This window comes from Eleutherodactylus coqui, chromosome 6, assembly GCF_035609145.1.
Source record: "Eleutherodactylus coqui strain aEleCoq1 chromosome 6, aEleCoq1.hap1, whole genome shotgun sequence".
In the NCBI taxonomy this organism is placed as follows: domain Eukaryota; kingdom Metazoa; phylum Chordata; class Amphibia; order Anura; family Eleutherodactylidae; genus Eleutherodactylus; species Eleutherodactylus coqui.
Genome location: NC_089842.1, coordinates 178,304,852 through 178,326,739, shown reverse-complemented (window position 1 = coordinate 178,326,739; position 21,888 = coordinate 178,304,852). Strand labels below are relative to the sequence as shown.

Below are 21,888 nucleotides of genomic sequence, written 5' to 3'. Positions count from 1 at the left end.
GGGGGGTTAATATTACTGTTGCTGGAGGGCTAATTAATATTACTGCTGCTGGGGGGTGGGGGGGTTAATTAATATTACTGTTGCTGGGGGTTAATATTACTGCTGCTGGGGAGGGTTAATTAATATTACTGCTGGGGGGTGGGCTAATTAATATTACTGCTGCTAGTCGGGGGGGTTAATTAATATTATTGCTGCTGGGGGGGTTAATATTACTGTTGCGGGGGGGGTTAATATTACTGTTGGCGGGGGGGTGTTAATATTACTGTTGCTGGAGGGGGGGTTAATATTACTGTTGCTGGGGGGGGTTAATATTACTGTTGCTGGGGGGGGTTAATATTACTGTTGCTGGGGGGGGTTAATATTACTGTTGCTGGGGGGGTTAATATTACTGTTGCTGGGGGGGGTAATTAATATTACTGTTGCTGGGGGGGGTAATTAATATTACTGTTGCTGGGGGGGGTGTTAATATTACTGTTGCTGGGGGGGGTGTTAATATTACTGTTGCTGGGGGGGGGGGTGTTAATATTACTGTTGCTGGGGGGGGGTGTTAATATTACTGTTGCTGGGGGGGGGGTTAATATTACTGTTGCTGGGGGGGTGTTAATATTACTGTTGCTGGGGGGGGTTAATATTACTGTTGCTGGGGGGGGTTAATATTACTGTTGCTGGGGGGGGGTTAATATTACTGCTGCTGGGGGGGGTTAATTAATATTACTGTTGCTGGAGGGTGGGTTAATTAATATTACTGTTGCTGGAGGGTGGGTTAATTAATATTACTGTTGCTGGGGGGGGGGTTAATTAATATTACTGTTGCTGGGGGGGGGGTTAATTAATACTGCTGCTGGGGGGGTTAATTAATATTACTGTTGCTGGGGGGGTTAATTAATATTACTGCTGCTGGGGAGGTTTAATTAATATTACTGCTGGGGGGTGGGCTAATTAATATTACTGCTGCTAGGGGGGTTAATTAATATTACTGTTGCTGGGGGGGGGGTTAATAATACTGTTGCTGGGGGGGATTAATATTACTGCTGCTGGGGGGGTGGGATTAATATTACTGCTGTGGGGGGGGGTTATGCTGCTGGGGGAGGGGGTTATGCTGCTGGGGGGGCTTAATATTACAGCTGCTGGCGGGTGCTAATATTACTGCTGCTGGGGGGGGTTAATATTGCTGCTGGGGATGATGTTGCTGAGGGGTTATTACTCGTGAGGGGGTATATATTACTGTGGGGGTTACTATTACTACTTGGGCCACTGTGGGGGCCGCTATTACTACTGGGGCCACTGTGGGGGTCGCTATTACTACTGGAGCCACTGTGGGATACCCTGTTACTACTGGAGCCACTGTGGGATACCCTGTTACTACTGGAGCCACTGTGAGATACCCTGTTACTACTGGAGCCACTGTGGGATACCCTGTTACTACTGGAGCCACTGTGGGATACCCTGTTACTACTGGAGCCACTGTGGGATACCCTGTTACTACTGGGGCCACTGTGGGGCTCGCTGTTACTACTGGGGCCACTGTGGGGCTCGCTGTTACTACTGGGGCCACTGTGGGGCTCGCTGTTACTAATGGGGCCGCTGTGGGGGTCAATATTTTTACTGGGGCCACTATGATAGTCACTATAACTACTGCGACCACTATAGGGGTCACTATTAGAGCTCGTTCACACGGGCGTAATCATATTTCGGTCGCACAAAAACGCTGTGTATTTGCGCAATCGGAAATCGCTTATGCCTGTATATTTGGACACGCAAAAAAGCGCAGATGGGCCCACTGAGATGGTGCACCAATATTCAGTGAATACATGGGCTTCCTGGGCATTCACCACGTATTTGGGCGGCCCATTCACTTCAATGGCCTATTGGGGTGCCTAGTACGCAACAAAATAGGTCATGCTGTGTGAAAATATACATCATGTGAATGAACTAATTGACATCAATGGCTTCTATTCACTGCATATTATGTATGCAAATACACTTGTGTGAACGAGTCCTTACTATACTGTCTTACAATCGGCCCTTTGAAGTTCACCATAAGCCTGATGTGGCCCTCGGTGAAAATGAGTTTGACGCCCCTGTTATATGTAGACACCAGTCTTTCTTGGTGATGGTGCTCCCTCCAGTGGTTATTTGAACAACCTGCAGGAAGGTCAGACCGTACTTTTGGAAATGGGATCTAATTAATTTTTCTGGTTGTACATGTAGTATTGACCACCTCAATGTATTCCCATCCGCAGGTTCATGCCTACATCATAAGCCACCTGAAGAAAGAGATGCCTGCAATGTTTGGGAAGGACACCAAGAAGAAGGAGCTAATAAGCAAGCTGCCTGAGATCTTCCTGCAGATTCAGAGAGAGCATCAGATTTCCCCTGGAGACTTTCCTGAGGTTAAGAAAATGCAGGTAATGTCTTTGACTACTTTACTGTCCTTTTCCATCCTACTCCGGCCACGGATACCAGCTCCAGTCCGAGGATTATGGCCTTTTTAGCCTTTTATATGCTATTGATCATTTGCTTCAATGTCTTTGAGTACCATCTGTATAGCTGGAACAGTTGTCCAAAAACTATTATGGCTATTGATTCATTTATGAAAGGTTAGAAAACCCATTGCTTGAAAGTCCTAACTAGTGGACTTATTGGCAAAATAAATAGCATTATGCATTGTAGTCATTTATGATAATAAAGATAGGAGATAACTTGCTGATCAGTGGGGCTCTCACCACTGAAACGCCCACCAATCCTGACAATAGGAGGCCAGCATCCCCGTCGTCATCCTCACTGCGGGCTTGCTGCACCCCAGCACTGGTTGCACAAGCGTAGTGCTGCTCCATTCATTTTCAATGGGGCTGCTAGAGAGATAGCCTAGTGGCAAGTACTCGTGTATTTCTGTCAGCCCCATAAGAATGAATGGAGCGGTAACCTTTCATGCTCTGCTAGCACTCCATTCAATGTGACTTCATTGAGGGTGTAAGAATTGTCTTCGTCTGATGAGAAGAGGGGGGTGGGGGGGATGGGAACAGGACCCCCACCGATTAGCAAGTCATTCCCTATCCACAGCATAGAGGTTAAAGGGGTTGTCCCGAGGCAGCAAGTGGGTCTATACACTTCTGCATGGCCATAATAATGCACTTTGTAATGTACATTGTGCATTAATTATGAGCCATACAGAAGTTATAAAAAGTTTTATACTTACCTGCTCCGTTGCTGGCGTCCTCGTCTCCATGGTGCCGACTAATTTTCGCCCTCCGATGGCCAAATTAGCCGCGCTTGCGCAGTCCGGGTCTTCTTCTTTTCTGAATGGGGCTCCGTGTAGCTCCGTGTAGCTCCGCCCCGTCACGTGCCGATTCCAGCCAATCAGGAGGCTGGAATCGGCAATGGACCGCACAGAAGCCCTGCGGTCCATGGAGACAGAGGATCCCGGCGGCCATCTTCAGCAGGTGAGTATGAAGACGCCGGACCGCCGGGATTCAGGTAAGCGCTGTGCGGGTGGTTTTTTTAACCCCTGCATCGGGGGTTGTCTCGCGCCGAACGGGGGGGGGTTTAAAAAGAAAAAACCCGTTTCGGCGCGGGACAACCCCTTTAACTTGTAATTCTGGTGCAACCCTTTAATAGATTATAAATGTATAATCCTGTTGAATATTTCTTATTGTTTTCCTCAGCAACAACTCGAGATGTACGACTTTTCGAAATTCCATACACTGAAGCCTAAGCTAATAGAGGGTGTAGACAACATGTTGGCTAATAAAATCGCCCCACTTATGAGTATGATTAGAGAAGAAGAGAGCAGCATGCCCACACAGATGGTCCATGGTGGAGCCTTTGAAGGCACCATGGAAGGTCCTTTTGGCCAAGGTTATGGAGAAGGAGCTGGTGAAGGAGCCGATGATGATGAATGGGTGGTAGCCAAAGATAAACCAGTTTATGATGAGCTGTTTTATACATTATCTCCAATCAATGGCAAGATTTCTGGAGTCAATGCCAAGAGAGAGATGGTGAATTCAAAACTGCCAAACAGTGTTTTAGGGAAAATCTGGAAACTCGCAGATAATGACAAGGATGGTATGCTGGATGAAGAAGAATTTGCTTTGGCAAAGCATCTCATTAAGATCAAGCTGGAGGGCTACGAGTTGCCCAACGATTTACCTCCCCACCTTGTGCCACCATCTCAAAGGAAGCCTGTCGAGAACTCTGAATGAAGAACCTTGCCTTCTGGATAGGAGTAAAGCATAATCTCTCTTGTGACGGCCAGAGGACCCCTGCCTAGATAGACTTGGGAATTGAGATTAACATACTCGTAAAAGATAGTCTCAACATTTGGGCTTTTCTGCTTAAATCTATGTCTGTAGAAGTAAATGCGCTTTTTGTATGCTGTATTCATACTTCTGTTTACACACTGGAAACTACTTCAGCTTTTGATCATTTTATTACCGCTGTATGAGATCGTGATCTATATTGTGAATGCAGTGAGGGCCTACTTATTGTCACCAAGTTTGTACAGAACGCCTTGTTTGAGTTAGCTTTACATGTGACTGTATTAATGATGATAGTAAGTGTCCAATGTAGAGGGTATGAATTATAGGTGAAGTCATGTGCGTCTGTCAGATCTCCTCGCTAAGGATAGATTCCCATACAGAGTCATTGACTGCTTTGTGTGTTCTGCAAGAAAAGCTTTTGGTCCCTCCATGTGGATGCGGGATGCAGGACTGGCATGCTTTGAGCCAATGGCAGCATTTCAACAACTTTTTGGGAGAAAATGCTGAATCCTATTTGCAGAAAACCGTATCTCTCCCCCCTATTCAATGCTACCATCAGAGAGGGTACAATGGGAGATAAAGTAGATCCACTCTAATGTATATCTCCAGTTTTTGATAACACAAAGCAGGCAGATATCATATTCTCTTTTTTTTTGCATATATCCCTTAAACTTTTTTACTACATCGTTTAGTGTATCTGGTTTCTTTCTGACCACTTTGAAAGTATTCAGATATCCTTCTTATTTTCCATGGTCACAGTGGTACATCAGTATAACAGGCAGATTTAGCTTCAGTATCAAGTATTCTTCACAGTGGAAGTGGAAACGTTGAGGGCTTCTCTGTTAAAGGGGTTTCCAAGATAAATCTTTTCTGTAAAATCTGGTCTCTCACGTGTAAAAATAACCAACCAGCTCATACTTGCCCTTTCCTGCCCGTCTCCACTGGTGGCTCTGCTTCTCAGCTGCGACATGCCTACAGGCTGCAGCAGCCTGTGATTTCCCATATATAGGCTGCTGCAACCTGTAAGCAACACATCACAGAGGGGAGTATAAGGTGGTTTATTTTAAAGAAAACATCTCAGAAACCCCTCTAAGGCCTTGTTCACATATTAATGTTTAACATCTGTGTGCTGTCTGTGTATTCCACTGACCGCACATCAACCCATGAGAGCCAATAAGGCAATTCACACATCGTTTTTTTTCACACATATTGATCCAAGTGAAAAAAATGACTGCATGTTCTATTCTTGTTTGGTTTCACAGGTGTCTGTATGCTTTCTGATATTGTGGATTTTGCCCAGTGACAGGGAAAATTCTGCACGTGGATCTGCGTTTAAAAAAAAAACTGCAAAAAGCTGTAGTTTTTGCCACGGAAAACTCTACAATAATTTCTGCCATGTTGTACATATTCAGAGTTCCCAGCATGGCTGGATAGCCCTAGGGTGAGAGTGGTAGGTGCCCAAGGATGAAGAGATTAGACAGCTGACTTGCCTTATATTCAGGAGGCGGCCGGCAGAAAATTTTACAACTGCAAGTATATTTTTCCTGCTTGTATTTTTTGTGGCGCAAGAGTGACACTTTGCATGGAGTTGATTCTTACTTGCTGTAAAGTCAGGATTATGTGCATTACTTGAGCATCAGAGTTTACATGTCCTCTATACAGATGATTATAGATTTACTGAAGGGCTTTTTGTTTTATTACTACTGCCTTAGACTGCGGAATGATTCCCTTTCATAGATATCCCAAAAGCAGATTATTTTGTATAATACTTGATCTTTTTTTATATTGATGCTACATTTAAAGGGTTAATAGTATTCTAATATGTTTGTTGCAGAAACTACAAATTTAAAGGGGTTATCCAGCCTTTTAAAAGGATGACCTCTCTTTAGGGTAGACCATCAATCTTAGATCAATGGGTGTCCGACTTCTTGGCACTTCGGTCAGTCTGCTGCTTTGAAAGGACTGTGGCACTCATTCATGTGAATGATACAACGCAGTAATACCTTGTACCACTGCTATGAAAAGTACGGGATTTGCAAGTATGACCCTCCCTGAAAGCAAGGCAAACATTCAAAAGGCTGCAGTGCGTGAATGAGCGGGGGTGCAACTTCAAACTAGCGGCTAATTAGGGATGCTGTTAGGAGTCTGACCCTGATTGAGCTAATAGTGATGGCTAACCCAAGGATAGGTTATGAATGCTAAAAGGCTGGATAACAGATTTAACTGGAATTTCCTGACTTGAACTGGAAGCAACTTTTTGTATTTTCCTTGGTGCCCTCACAGTAGGCACCGCACCATGTTGATAGCAAATGTGTTATTTTGCTTTGTTAAATCTGTATCGATATTTGTGCCATTTGCCTTATTTGGTTACATTCTGCTTTTAATATTTTGTATTAGCAATTTAGTGGGACCCATCAATAGGGACCAATCACACCCATTGCCTTTTACTTTGTTACAAAGTATTGTTATATTGTTGCAGGCTTTCTACAGAAACGTAGCGATTGGATGTGAGGGGATGTAGTATCCTAGAAGTGTCATCTACATTTTCTTTAACGTTTTTTAATATTTTGCTGTTTTTGCTAGTCATGTGGACTTCATCAAACACTCCATAAATGCAACTGACCAATCTGTACAGACCTGTGCATTCTACTTCTCTGGGGTCACAAGTGCTATGTAATTGGTGCAGCTTTCTTTTTGGACTTGGCATTCAGTGCACTTGGCACTTGGCATTACATCAGGCTGCAGCAATCACTCTGTGACCCATTATGAAAATGTATCTTTTTAGTATGTAATAGTTTACACGGACTATAAGAAATGAGAGTGAAGACATGTGCAGATTAGTTTCATCTGTGTCCATAGAGGTGACCTTCAGTGAATAATAGATTTTATGTATATTTTTAAAAAGACGAAAAATGTGTCAACCGCCATTGTAATTTCTGTAATGCACACATACTGTACTTTGTAAAGCATGCACACTAATATGTACTTCCTTTCAATGTCATCTGTGCTTATGTTTAAGGTGACCCTCCAGTTTTAGAACAAAATTCTGTCCTGGACCAAGAGGAGCGGGGGGGGGGGGGGGGGGGGCAGGGGTTATGTAACTTGCAATTGTTCTTCTTTCCCACCTCTCCTATCCACCAGTTTTGGACCCCCCGTTTTAAGCCTTTCAAGATGGCTGATCACTTGAGTAGCTTTGGCCGATTTAGAGAGCAGATATAGTGCATTAGTAGCTTAACACAATGCGTTGTGGGAGATTGAATAGTCTGAAGATTGTCAGACATCTTGGATGCCAAAAACAGGGCCCAGAACTGGTGCATTAGAGGGACGACGGGGAAGAATAATTAACTGCAGGTAATCACCTCCGGTCCTGGGAAAATTTTGTCCTGAAACGAGAGGTTCACTTTAAAAAAGGAAAAAAATAGACACCTGAAAAAGTGTCACTTTCATAACTGGAATTGACACCATTCCCTAACTTTGGCCCTTTGCACATTCCATTAGTTTTCCAGAATAGTGTAGCATGTACTGTAATGTTCTCTGCAGTGCAGATAACAGATTAAGCCCTATGAAGCTCTTTCTATAGCATCTGATCCATCATAGAATCTATAAAGTCTGAAGTCATGATGTCAGTGTGAACGGCGCCTTATATGAATATAGTTCAGCATCTATTCCGTTTATTTTTCCTATTCGCACCAGAAGTTTTCCTACTAAGTATTTATAGACTAAAAGGGTTTTCTGAGACTTAATTTTTAGCGAACTATTCTGAGGTACGCAATAGTTGATTGTTGGAAACCCGCTGTCAGTGTGAACAGAGCTGGAATCAGTAAACTCTGTCCACATCTGGGATTGGTAATGCTTTCTGCTTCCGGCTTTGTCCACACTGAAGGCGGGCCAGATGACACCTGATTGCTGGGGGTCCCGAGCAGCGGATCCCTGGGATCAACTATTGATGACCTATCCTGGGAATAGATCATCAATAATTGAAGTCCGTGAGAATCCGTCAAAGCAGTTTAAGGCTGTGTTCACATGTCAGATTTGCAATAGGCATATGTAATGTGGATTTTTCAAAGAAACCACAGGTAAAAACCTGGACTTATGCCACAGATGTACCAGCGGATTTACATGTGGGCTTACACATGAGGCTATTCCATAGCTTTTCAATCTGTAATCCATAACCATAACGAAAACATGTACCGTACCTCTAAATCCACAGTGCACAGATCCATCCTGACAATAATGAAAGCAATCTCCATCCAAATTCTACCAGAATCCTGAACGTGTGAACATGGCCTAAAGTATCAATGGCCATCTATAATATGGCATGAAATAGTTAAAAAATATCCATTCCTCTTCTGTTAAGAACGAATGACCATTCCACTAAATAAGTATCTCCATGCAGTACATATATATGTTGCTATGCAAAGAACTCCTAAATATACTCTTAACATACAGGATTAGTTTTCTTCTTTAAGATGTAGTAAATCTTTGCAGCAAATCCAAGGGAATTCATACGTTTCTTGCTTGTGTGAATACCATGAATATTTACGTGCATACAACGACTGGCAGGAAAACGCAAGGCAACAATGTGTTACGGCCAATGATCACACTGCGTATTCACGGACCGAAATACCTATTAATGAACCCTTGCTGCTTGGATCCACACCAATTGAGGATGTCTCAACACTGGTAAAACAAAGCTGATTATTTAGGCTGCTGGCACACAAGGTTATTCAGCCATAATTATGCGTTCGTGATTCTGACGAGTGTCCCAGCCTGCGGGTCTCCTTACTCAAACTCCAAGCATCATAGAATTCTATCATGCTCGAGTTCAGGTCAGGATACCTGCGGTCAGGCTGCGACTCTCATCCATATTATGGACGCATGAATGTAGCCAGAATATGTTCGGGTGTCACTTATCTTAGGCTGGTTTTATACACTGGTTTTGTGGCAGTTTTTCATGTAGTTCTTTGAGCCTGGGACATTCAGTATCCATTGGATGCTATGCATGTCCTCTATTCAGCAAACAAGTAACTGATCCCTATTGAAGTCTGTTATACCCTATCTTGTCCACTAGGGGTCACCTTTTCCTTCTATGCACTAACTCGCTTTTATAATAGAATACATATACCTAAACCCGAAGAATATCTTGATTGCAGTTCTTGTCATAAGATTTTAGAATAGCCCTGTATAAAGTATTACATTTTAATGAAAAAAATCACTATATTTGCTTTGTTCACATATTTTTATGTAAATTTCACATAGTAATATAATGTTGATTTTATTTTTAACTTGTTCCTTCTCTTTATTTACTAAATAAAAGATATTTCCTGAATGTTCCGATTTTTTTTTTTTTAATTTTTTTTTAATTTTTCTTTTCATTCACGTTTCCGTCTTGCAGAGCCACTCAATCTGGTCTGTAACAAGTTTATTCAGACACTATTTTTATCAATAACCTATTTCTTTACTACACTGCAAGTCTAATAATCTGGCATATGTGGAGCCGTGCTCATGTCTGATTTTATTAGAATTGCCTGACTATTCAAAGTCTAGTGCATTGTTTTCCAAGCTTACTTTCAACCTGGTTCTGGGTTCTCCAGAAGACCGCAGCAGAAAAGTTACTTTTACAGTAGACATGGCAAACTGATTTCAACTGGTACTTGGGGCAGGAGAAGTGGTCAACAAAGATTTACCTTCCCACTGCATAAAGCTCCTTTCAAGTAAGAATGTGGTGGTGTGTGTGTGTGTGTGTGTGTGTGTGTGTGTATGTGTGTATGTCGGGGGGGGGGGGGGGGGGGGGTGGAGCACAACTCTAGATCTCAGGAGAGCCCAACAGGTCCTGTCTTCTGGATTTCCTCAGTATTGCACAGGTGATGCAATTATTGTCAGTGCTTCAGACATTGCTGGGGTGTGTTTACTATAGGATAATAAACTAGAACCATATGGGAAGGGAAGTGAAAGGCCAGGTAAAAATATACAGCTAATGAATACATTTGAGACCCTAGCTATTAGAAGTCAAAAGAAAGAACAAAGACAAAAAATTCAGAAGGCAAGTAGAGGAGCAAGAGACACCGATCACAAACTAAGATGTTTTTACACAAATGCAGAGCATGAGAAACAAACAAGGAGAATTGGAGCTCCTAATACGGGAGAGAAATATGTCATAGGCATCGCGGAAACTGGGTGGGATGATACACATGATTGGAACACAAGGCTTGAAGGATACAACTTATTTATAAGACCAAAAAAAAAGGGGAGGAGGTATTGCATTTTATGTTAGGAAAACATCTCCACAGAGATTCAAGCTTCAGAGCATGATGGCTCTGTAGAAACTGTTTGGATAAGATAAGAGAAAGGACACTGTTGTAGGCATTTACTATAGGCCACCTGGACAAGCAGTAGATATTGATAACTTCATATAGCGCTTGCCCATGTGAAATTAGGCTGAGGCACGTGTTTCTATAATACATGGCATTTCCCCCCACCCCCTCTATTCACAGTAAGCAGACAGTCTTTCAAAACTCAATGACTGTGATTTACACTAAACAACACATTGTTGAATGCAGAAACTGAATGGCCGACAATTCTCATTGAGTCGTTGCATGTGTTTACACGGGCTGATTCATTTAGATTCCCGTGGGAGCTTGAACGATTCTGAATGATAATCATCCCATGTAAGAGGGCCATTACTGTAACAGGGGTTAGATTAGGAAGTCTTTTTTCAACTCTGAATTGGGATCTACTAAAATATTCACTCTCGTTTTTGTAGGATTAGTAAGAAAGTAGATGGGTTTTAGAGTGTATTTGAGTCCGTTTTCTTCATTGTAGGTTGCAAGGCAATGACGCAGACCTAAATATTCCTCTGCAGTAGTAGATAGATGAACCTGAGGCAGCTTGGAATGTCACAAGAGACGCTATCTGTGAAGCTCCAATGACCGTTCTCGGATACCGGTGTCCCCGTAGGCAGTCCTGGCTAACAGATGACACTATGCAGGTCCTTGAAGTGAAGGCGAAATCCCGTCTTAAGAAGACTTTTCATCCGCTAATCCATGCCTCGACCTCGCATCCATTGTTGTGGATGAAAATTCTGTGTCTACGGATGCTCCGTCACGGGAAGAGGTCCGTTCCACTAGTCAGAAACTTAGACATGTTTAATTGTTCTCAGTGAGAGAAACCAAGTAATCTTGTAGATATGATACCTTTCAATACCCTGACAAAGGGGGCGATATCCCTGAAAGCTTGCTTGCTGTAACCTCTTATATTTTTGTTAGCCATTAAAAGGTGGTATATCTACAAGATTACATGGTTTCTCTTACTGAGAACAATCGCACATCGCTCTACTGGCTAACACGGTACCAAATCTTTTTTTCGTCCAAACTTAGACACGGATGCCCCACCAGCTCAGATAGAATTCCACCCGAACTGCTGAAATGCGCAATTGGGCCGATAAGCACTGCTCTACATCAACTATTTCTGCATGTCTGGTCCTGTTGGAAAGTCTCCTTTAAATGGAAGGAGGGCAGCATCCTCTCCCCGTACAAGGGAAGGGCCAAAAAACTGCAAGCGCTAGCTACAGAAGGATAATGCTCCTTTTGGTTACTGGCAAGATCTTCGCACACAACCTACTCTCAAGGATACAACCACTCCTGACCTCCAAGAGGAGACTCTAGCAGTTAGGTTTCACAGCAGGCTGCTCCACCATGGATGCCATACTTGCTCTTAGGCCCCTCTCAGAGATACACAGAGAATGTAACAGACAGCTCCTTGTTGCGTATGTCGATCTCAAGGCGACATTCAACTCGGTTGACAGAGAAGCCCTCTGGAAGGCCTTTCGTGGCATCAGCGTCCCCACATCCCTTCTAAACCTACTAAAAGCCATGCATCAGGGCACATCCGCCAAAGTCCGTATCAATAGTTGAACCTCTGCTAGTTTTGAGACTTCGTCTGGTGTATGAAAAGTTTGCGTCTTGGCTCCCGCACTCTTCTGCAGGGCCATGGACTGGATTCTTCAGCGTATTGTCCAGTGTAATGGGGTCACGCTTCCAGAGTACCACTTCACAGACCTGGACTACGCCGACTATGTTGGACTCCTAGACGTCGCATCTAATAACTTGAGACACTCACTGTAACTCCATTTGATACTGAGGCATCCTGTCTTGGGCTCCACAAAAAAAACTAGCTGCAGGGTTTAGGAGCTTGTGCAATCCCTCTGGACCTAGACCTAAACGGACAGAGAGTCGACCCTGTCAGTGAGTTTGTGTACCTCAGAACCGTTTAGCACACAGATGGGAGGGCGCTTCCAGACATCCTGCGGTGAATAGCGCTGGCAGCCCCTGTGATGAGGTCCCTGGAAAAACTGGTGTAGGCAGAACATAACACTTAAAGGGGTTGTCCCGCGCCGAAACAGGTTTTTTTTTTTCAATAGCCCCCCCATTCGGCGCGAGACAAACCCAATGCAGGGGTTTAAAAAAAAAAAACCCGGATAGTACTTACCCGAATCCCCGCGCTCCGGTGACTTCTTACTTACCTTGCGAAGATGGCCGCCGGGATCTTCACCCTCGGTGGACCGCAGGTCTTCTGTGCGGTCCATTGCCGATTCCAGCCTCCTGATTGGCTGGAATCGGCACACGTGACGGGGCGGAGCTACGAGGAGTAGCTCTCTGGCACGAGCGGCCCCATTCAGAAGGGAGAAGACCGGACTGTGCAAGCGCGTCTACTCGGGCGATTAGACGCTGAAAATTAGACGGCACCATGGAGACGAGGACGCTAGCAACGGAACAGGTAAGTGAATAACTTCTGTATGGCTCATAATTAATGCACAATGTACATTACAAAGTGCATTAATATGGCCATACAGAAGTGTATACCCCAACTTTGTTTCGCGGGACAACCCCTTTAAGACCTGTGTAATGTCAATATTATTGTACAGCTCAGATTTGGACCTTGCTGTCGCAAACAACTGAGTGTCTGAAGTCCTTCCACATACGATGCCAACGCCAGTTCTCCGTTTCCGTTGGTTTGACTTCATCAGAAACAGTGAGATACAGGCTTGCACAGGGCTTCAGTCAATCACCGAAACAATAAGGAGACGAATCACATTTTTTGGTCATGTTGCACGCTTGTCAGAAGCTGTTCCGGCCCACGGTGCTCTAACCATAGTATTGGCTAGGAAAATCGAGAGGCGACCCTCTGACGGATGGCGGAGACCTCCTGGTCATTCGCGGCGCTCATGGGTGCAACAGATAGGCAACGGTACCTCCTCCAACATCTACACTCAATGGAACAATGCTCTCGGTCATGGTCATTCTAGATCAGCGCTACGGACCCTCGTCGTCCAGGCAAGTGAACTGAACTGAGTAGTATATCTTCTGTATGCCTTGTATTAGAGGTAGTAATAACTTAGCTGCTGTTCAGTTTGCTAACTAGTGTTTTCTTTCTTTTGTTTTTAGGATGATGCCGTTATGAGGTTTACAGACACTAGGTGGCGATCGCTTCACATAGCTACCCTATGCTAAAAAGTGTCTTGCTTTTTAGCCTCAATAGATTGGAGACTAAAATAGCTATGGGCAACACAAATTTGTGAATGTAAGGAAAATCTAAAGCCTACACACAGACAACTGACATATTAATGGACACGGTTTGCATCATTTTATACAACTTAGTGCCCATTCACACAGGAGTATTTTCCGTTAATGTATTTTGCAGACAGCACACAGGCTCATTATAGCCAGTTGGACTATTCACAGAGGCTTTTTTTTTCACATGGACCATATTACAGACCAGAATCGGACATGCCCACTAGACATGGGTATCGGACAACACATCACTTCATTGAATGACTGTGATTGGTTTATCTGGCGCTGGCTGAGCTGCGGCACTCAAGAACCAATCAGAGGCAGCTCTTCCTAGAGGCAGGGTTTTTCAAACCCCTGATCAGGTAGCGTTGCCTGAAGACTAAAGACAAGTACCAGGGACCTGCAGAGAGGACGTGCGGTGAAGCAGACAATAGCTGTTAGGTAATCTATTTTTTTTAATGCAGCTAGGGCTTCTAGTCAGAGTAAGACTTATATTTCAACCCCCCCAAAAAATCCCAGCAAAAGAGCGCTACAAAGTTGCGCGAGTTTGTAGCCCCATGTGCAACTTTGTAGTGACAGAAAATCGTGATATCACACTGCAATATCGCACAGAACACCGATGCGATATCGCTGCAATTTTCTCATGGCGATATCGCTGTCACCCGTGTGGAAGAGGCTAAAGGGTGCTACAGTTGCATGGACCCTGGAACATAATTGGGCCCAAATGTTTCAGCAGAGAACAACAAACAGGAAACCTCTGTACAGGCGGTCTCAAAAGTGTGCAAACATCCATATAGAATGAAAACTATTTGGCAGACAGTAATCCAATTTTGCATACAAGCTGTGGGGGAAGGGGAAAACCTGTTAGACCTTGTGACCAGCATGACAGCCATTTTGAATGCCAACATTTTGGATTTAATTCAAATTTTTTCCAAAGGGAAAGTTGGTGTGTAATATATCAAACTGGCAGGGAATTTTACCATAAAATCAGTGTTGTACTTTATTTTAGCATCATTTTATTTTTTCTCATGCTAACAAAGTGATTTCATGTGAAATCAGAAAATTGACCACAATCTCTACAGAATGTGTTTGAAATGCTGCCCGCCATGTTCAAGTGCTTACCCTATCCTTTTTACCCATTCCTGATGAACTCCAAAACTGAATAGCTGAATGCTAGCACAAGCATCAACAGTTATGTGTTTCAGATGAGCAACATTCTGTATCTTCTCAGAGGAAACAAGCGCCTTGGCATGATCCCACAGATAGAAATCCAGAGGGATCTAATCGGGAGCCTCTTGACTGGACCCCTACAACCATTCTATGTTTTGGGGAAATTTGTTGGAAGAATTCTGGAAATATTTCTTTCTCTGACCAATGAACGAAATACAAACTATTTGAGATAATTTTCTTTATACCGCTTTGGATATCGGAAGCCTGAAGGCTTTACACCCTGGGACGTCTCTCCTGCAGACACAGGATTGAAGACCAGGATCTTTCTAAAGGCAAACGTGGATATCGGGTGCCGGTGGCTCCTTTAATTAGGAGCGCACTGTGCACCAGGTGAGTTTTCACTCACCAACCTTTATATTTATAACTTTATATATCTTTGGAGGCGCTGAGATTTTATTTCTTTTTCTTCATATTTGAGATAATGTTATGGATGGCAGACCTGTTTCTTTAATCCCCCTAGACCGTTTCTTTAACATTATCAAGATGCACTTGCAAGACCTGAAGACGATTGATCACAATAGGCACCACAGAAATACAGATGTACTGGCATGCTTGCAGGAAAGAATGGTCCATCAACAGTACAACAGTCTTACTGATATTGCATTTGTGTATTCTTATGCCTTGGATAACGGCGCACATTTTCTTAGCAATCTCCAAATACGCTAGTTATTTCAAGTATATCCAGATGTTTTCAAAGTGATCTCTTACTTTTTTTCTTGCAACTGTATCTAAATAAAAGCTTTTCTATAGAGAAGAGTGAGATAAAAATGCATCTATTAGGGTGTCTTCAGGGATCCCCCAGACTGGTATCTGCCGAATACACCCATTTTATTATGAATAGAATTGCAACTACACCGGCAAAATTTTAGAGAAATGGAAAGTACAAATCCCGTTACTCAATAATTTCTTTTAGTCTCGTTCACATATATCACTGGTAGTCAACAATAAGCTAACTCCAGCTGTACATCATTCACTAGGCATATCTTATACCTGCATGATTATATAGAATGCGTAGAGCCACCTCTGAAAGTAAGCAGTAAAGCTTAGATCCTGAAAACCATGAGTAATTCATGGTGTATCAGACAGATGAGTCACATTACTATGACTACCTCTTGTTTTCGATGTTGGCAGCATGTAGCCCATGAAGGAAATGACATGTCATGGGCTGGCTTGGTGGGTAGAGAAGGTGTGCGGTAGGTTGTCTGCTCACATATCACTTGTTGATGTCTTGGATAAAAGTGGCTTTATTGTAAAAAGGGATGATTATTGGCTTTCAGGTCAAAGGTGGCAATATGTCTCAAAACAGTGCAGTTTGTAAACTGTTCATACGCCTTTGTGATAAAAGTGTATTATAAGTTGACAAATCGCACCATTGGGAATGACTGACGTGGAAACTGCAGCGCACCACTTGCCTTTAATACGGTATGAAAAGTGAATGTCCGCTATGAAGTTTTGCGAGGGCATACTGATATGCTACAGTGGAGCAGCTCACCATGAAAATGAATCGGGGCTACGAGACGTTTGTCTAAAACAGTTCAGTGGAAGCATACCATGTATCAGGCTCCGAAGCAGATGGATGGTCACTACACGTATGCTAATAAAGGTGCATCGGAAGAAAAAGCTTCAATTTACATGGCAGTATTGAAATTGGACCAGTGCTGATTGGCAAACGGTTGCCTTCTCCGATGAGTCATGTTTTCTGCTTCTTCAGAGAACAAATGTGCTGCAACCATTGCTGGAAGAACTAAAGCTGGCGGCAGCAACATTCTGGTCTGGGGAATTTTTTGAGTGGCATTTTCTGGGCCCACTCTTCCATGTGTAAGGTGCTCTGAACTGATTTGGTTATGAATCCATCCTTGCAGATCACGTACTGTTTGTTCATGCTGTTCATGCTGTTTGTCTTCCACGGGACAGATGGGATCTTCCATCGAGGCAATGCAACATGTCACATGCCTATAAATAAATACCTGACCGTGGTTGGAAGAGCACGACGAAGACATCCAAGTGCTTCCCTAGCCCCCTAATTCCTAAGACTTGATCCCAATTTAGCCACTATTGGACTACCCCAACCATGGTCTTTGCTCTTTGGCTTCTCCCCCATGCACCTCCAGCAACTGTGGGATGCACTGCAGTCAGCATGGTTCCAAATACCTGACCCAACCTACCAGCACCTTATTGAGTCAATCCCAGCCTGTCTAGCTGTTGTCTGTATGGCACATGCCTGTTACTCTGGATGTCAGCTGCTGGTCGTAATAATGTGACTCAGCTCTGTAGGATATTACAATGAATATGTTTCATCTGCTAATACGGTAGAGATAAGCAAACTTTTGAAAAGTTCGGTTTGGCCATTACACTGAATTTCGATTTGGCTCAAACCTTCACCAGTAATTATGAGGAGGTGGTGGTTGTCCAGTGGCTCAGCGGTTAACACTATTGCCTCGCAGTGCTGGGGCCCTAGGTTGCAATCCGACAACATCTGCATAACCTTACAATCTAAACTAAATTCTAGGGCTCAAAGGTGATGGAAAGGGGGGAGTCCAGGGAGCTGTGTTTCATACTCACCCTGTGCCCTGTTCCAGCCCCCTTCTCTGTAAAGTTGGCGTATGCCAGCAACTCTCTTTGTGCATGCATCTCCCTTTTATCTCTATGGGAGGTATACAAACACTAATTTTGCATACTAGTGCTGACGCACTAACTTCGAGAACACAGTACTATTAACAGGTGTCGGATTTGCATGAAACACTGCTCCCAGACTCCCATTCCCTCACCTTTGAGCCCCATAATGTAGTTTTTGGGGTTCAGAGGTGATGACTGTGTCCTTTTAAAGTGTTTGCGTCAAATTATAAAGTTAGCCTCTACCGTGTGGATAGGGCCTTTGTTTATGATTAGTGGGAGTCCAACTGCTGGGACCCTCACCGATCTCAAGAAATGGGTCCCGAGGGTCCCCGCATGAATGAAGCGGCAGTCGCACATGTGTGCTATGGCTTCATTCTAGTTATAACACTGGAGATTGCCAAGCCCCTGTACTCTGCAAATTTTGGTGCTAATATGCATGTATGTATCTTAGGGTGGATTCAGATGAACGTATATCGGCTCGGTTTTCACGCCCAGCCGATATACGATGTCCTCATCTGCGGGGGGGGGGGGGGGGAGAGTGGAAGAGCCAGGAGCAGGAACTGAGCTCCCGCCCCCTCTCTGCCTCCTCTCCACCCACTCTCCGCCCCTTTGCACTATTTGCAATGAAAGGAGGCGGGATGGGGGTGGGGCTATGTTTCGAGAATTAGCCCTGCCCCCGTCCTGCCTCTCCCCATTGCAAATAGTGTAGAGGGGCGGAGAGGAGGCAGAGAGGGGGCGAGCGCTCAGAGCACTGCTCCTGGCTCTTCTAGGCTCCCCCCTTCCCCTGCAGAGAGAGACGACGTATATCGGCTGGGCGTGAAAACCCAGCCGATATACGTTCGTCTGAATCCAGCCTCAAAGCCACTTACGAGATGTCTAGATTTTGTACCCTCTGTGCTTGACAAACTGATATATATATATATATATATAAGGAAATAAGTATTTGATCCCTTGCTGATTTTGTACGTTTGCCCACTGTCAAAGACCTGATCAGTCCAGAATTTTTAGGGTCGGTTAATTTTAACAGTGAGAGATAGAATATCCAAAAAAAATTCTGAAAATTATATACATTTGCATTTCCCACAGAGAAATAAGTATTTAATCCACTGCCAACCATTAAGAGTCCACAGAAAATAGGTAGCGGTGACAGCATAGAAGGTGCAAATAAGACGTTTCTTTATTCCTCCATAGTTTGCATGCAACGTTTCGACTCCAAAGACCAGTTAGACGCTCCTAATGAACTCATTACCTGCATTAAAGACAGCTGACTTAAATAGTCACCTGTATAAAAGACTTCTATCCACAGACTCAATCAGTCAGACTCTAACCTTTACAACATGGGCAAGACCAAAGAGCTTTCTAAGGATGTCAGGGGCAAAAACATAGACCTGCACAAGGCTGGAATGGGCTACAGGACCATAAGTAAGACGCAGGGTGAGAAGGAGACAACTGTTGGTGCAATAGTAAGAAAATGGAAGACATACAAAATGACTGTCAATGAGCATCGATCTGGGGCTCCGTGCAAAATCTGACCTCATGGGGTATCCTTGATCATGAGGAAGGTGAGAGATCAGACTAAAACTACACAGGGGTAACTTGTTAATGATCTCAAGGCAGCTGGGACCACAGTCACTAAGAAAACCATTGGCAACACATTACGCCGTAATGGATTAAAATCCTGCAGTGCCCTTAAAGGGGTTGTCTCGAGGAAGCAGTGAATTTTTTTTTTGCCCAGTCCCCCTAATTAAGGATACATTACTAAGCCCCCCTGTAAATGACTTTTCTAGCTGGTTTGTACTTACCGTTCCAGCGTTTCAGCAACTTATAAAAATTTTTCCAAGATGGCCGCCAGCTCTTTTCCCATCGCTTGCTGTAGCCCGACGTGCGCGCTCCCGAGACGCTACCAGCTGTGTCTCCCTGACAACCAGACGCCCCGCAGCCGCCGACCGGACCCCTGGATTGAACGCGGCCGACCACGGCACACAGTCACCCACCGCCAGGCAGCAGGTAACCGGCGCAGCCCCCCCCCGGCACAGCGACAGACCCCCCCCGGCACAGCGGCAGCCCCCCCCCCAGCACAGAGGCAGCCCCCCCCGGCCCATCACTTACCTGGACGGCGGGACAGCTGGGCGGCTTCTCGGGACAGCTGGGCGGCTCTGCACCTTCCTCTAACAGAGGATGGTACAGAATGGCCGCTCCAGCGCGCTCCCGAGCAGTGACAGCTCGTCTGCGCATGCGCAGAAGAGCTGTAGCGGCAAGCACACTGAAGCGGCTCGTGCTGAAAGGAGAAGACCGGACTGCGCAAGCGCGTCTAAAAAAGCAAGCTGCCAGCGAATTTAGACGGAACCATGGAGACGAGGACGCTAGCAACGGAGCAGGTAAGTGAATAACTTCTGTATGGCTCATATTTAATGCACGATGTATATTACAAAGTGCATTAATATGGCCATACAGAAGTGTATAACCCCACTTGATTTCACGAGACAACCCCTTTAAGGTCTCCCTGCTCAAGAAGGCACTTGTGCAGGCCCGTCTGAAGTTTGGATGATTCCAAGAGTGATTGGGAGAAGTTGCTGTGGTCAGAGGAGACAAAAATTGAGCTCTTTGGCATTAACTCAACTCGCCGTGTTTGGAGGAAGAGAAATGCTAAGGGCACAGGACTACTTCACCGCATCAATGGGAGAATGGATGTAGCCATGTACCGTAAAATCCTGAGTGACAACCTCCTTACCTCCACCAGGACATTAAAAATGGGTCATGGCTGGGTCTTCCAGCACGACAATGACCCAAAACATACAGCCAAGGCAACAAAGGAGTGGCTCAAAAAAACCCCATTAAGGTCATGGAGTGACCTAGCCAGGCTCCAGACCTTAACCCTTTGCAATCAAAATTTGGATTCAGGATTTCCTATGGGGTTTTTCTCTTTCTGCCATTTTACAATGGCTCCATCTGCTGGCTAGAGCCAGTACTGCAGTATGGGACATGCTGGAGAGGTCCCCCGACAACAGAGCAGCCTGTAATATACAGTAAGAATACCCTGCTGGACGTCTTCTGACATCGGAGCTGTACAGCCTTCAATCAGAATGTCTTCAGACGTCAGACAGTGGATTGGAAAGTGTTAATTCCATAGAAAAAAGTATGGAGGGAGCTGAAGATCAGAGTTGCCAAGTGACAGCCTTGAAATCTTAATTATTTAGAGATGATCTGCAAAGAGGAGTGGAGCAAAATTCCTTCTGACGTGCGCAAACCTCATCATCGACTACAAAAAACGTCTGACTGCTGTGCTTGGCAACAAGGGTTTGGACACCAAGTATTAAGTCTTGTTTGCCAGAGGGATCAAATACTTATTTCCCTGTGCAAAATGCAAATAAATATATAGAATTTAGACAATGTGATTTTCTGGGTTTGTTTTTTGGATATTCTATCCCTCACTGTTAAGATTAACCTACCCTAAAAATTATAGACTGTTCATGTCTTTGACAGTGGGCAAACTTACAAAATCAGCAAGGGATCAAATACTTGTTTCTTTCACTGTATATACATTTTTTTACATAAATCTAAAGAAATAAAAAACTGATGCTTTCCCTTCTGATTTCCCTCTGTAGCACTGATTCCATCATGGATCCCAATCTGAGAAGAGTCACCTAGCCGTGTAGGGCGCGGTTCCCTTTAAGGTTTTTTACTATAACATAGTTTATCATTTCTACGCAAAATGCTCCTCTTTGTAATGAAGTCAAGAATATGAATATTTTTATCATGTATGTAAGAACATCAGGGCTTTTCTGTCCAGTGTAAAGGTTCCATCTAGCCTAATCTCCCCTATGACACTGCCCAGGTTCTGTCCCTTATGCAGAAAAAATGTAATGTGAAGAAAGCGTTACTGTGAACTTTATACAAATGCCTTGATGAATAATTCTTGATCTGTGAAATGAAACCTTTGCATTTGGGTTGTAAATGCCTTTCCTCCATAACTCATCACAAAGGTCATTCCACCTTCACAGTTTAATACTGACAAACACCCAATCAATCTCACCCTACTCTAGTGCCTGGGAGAGTCTGCACTGACGGGAGCACCTTACACGACAAGTCGCCTGATCACCACCATTGTAAGTTCTTTATCTTATGTTCCTTTGTTAGAGATATAGAATAGATGCTACATTTGGATTCAAGCCACACTTAGAACTTCCCACCAGTTTTTGTCCACCAGTGCAAGT

At 44.2% G+C, this 21,888-nt stretch overlaps 1 protein-coding gene across 1 annotated transcript in view; it reads left to right on the top strand.

Moving 5' to 3' along the window:
• Positions 1 to 7,330, top strand: part of EHD4 (EH domain containing 4) — a 60,507-nt gene extending 53,177 nt beyond the window's left edge. The window contains exons 5-6 of the mRNA XM_066608324.1: positions 2,244 to 2,408; positions 3,666 to 7,330. Of these exons, the coding sequence (XP_066464421.1) occupies positions 2,244 to 2,408; positions 3,666 to 4,202 (702 nt within the window). The 3' untranslated portion in view covers positions 4,203 to 7,330. The remainder of the gene's footprint in view (positions 1 to 2,243; positions 2,409 to 3,665) is intronic.
• The last annotated feature ends 14,558 nt before the right edge of the window (positions 7,331 to 21,888 follow it).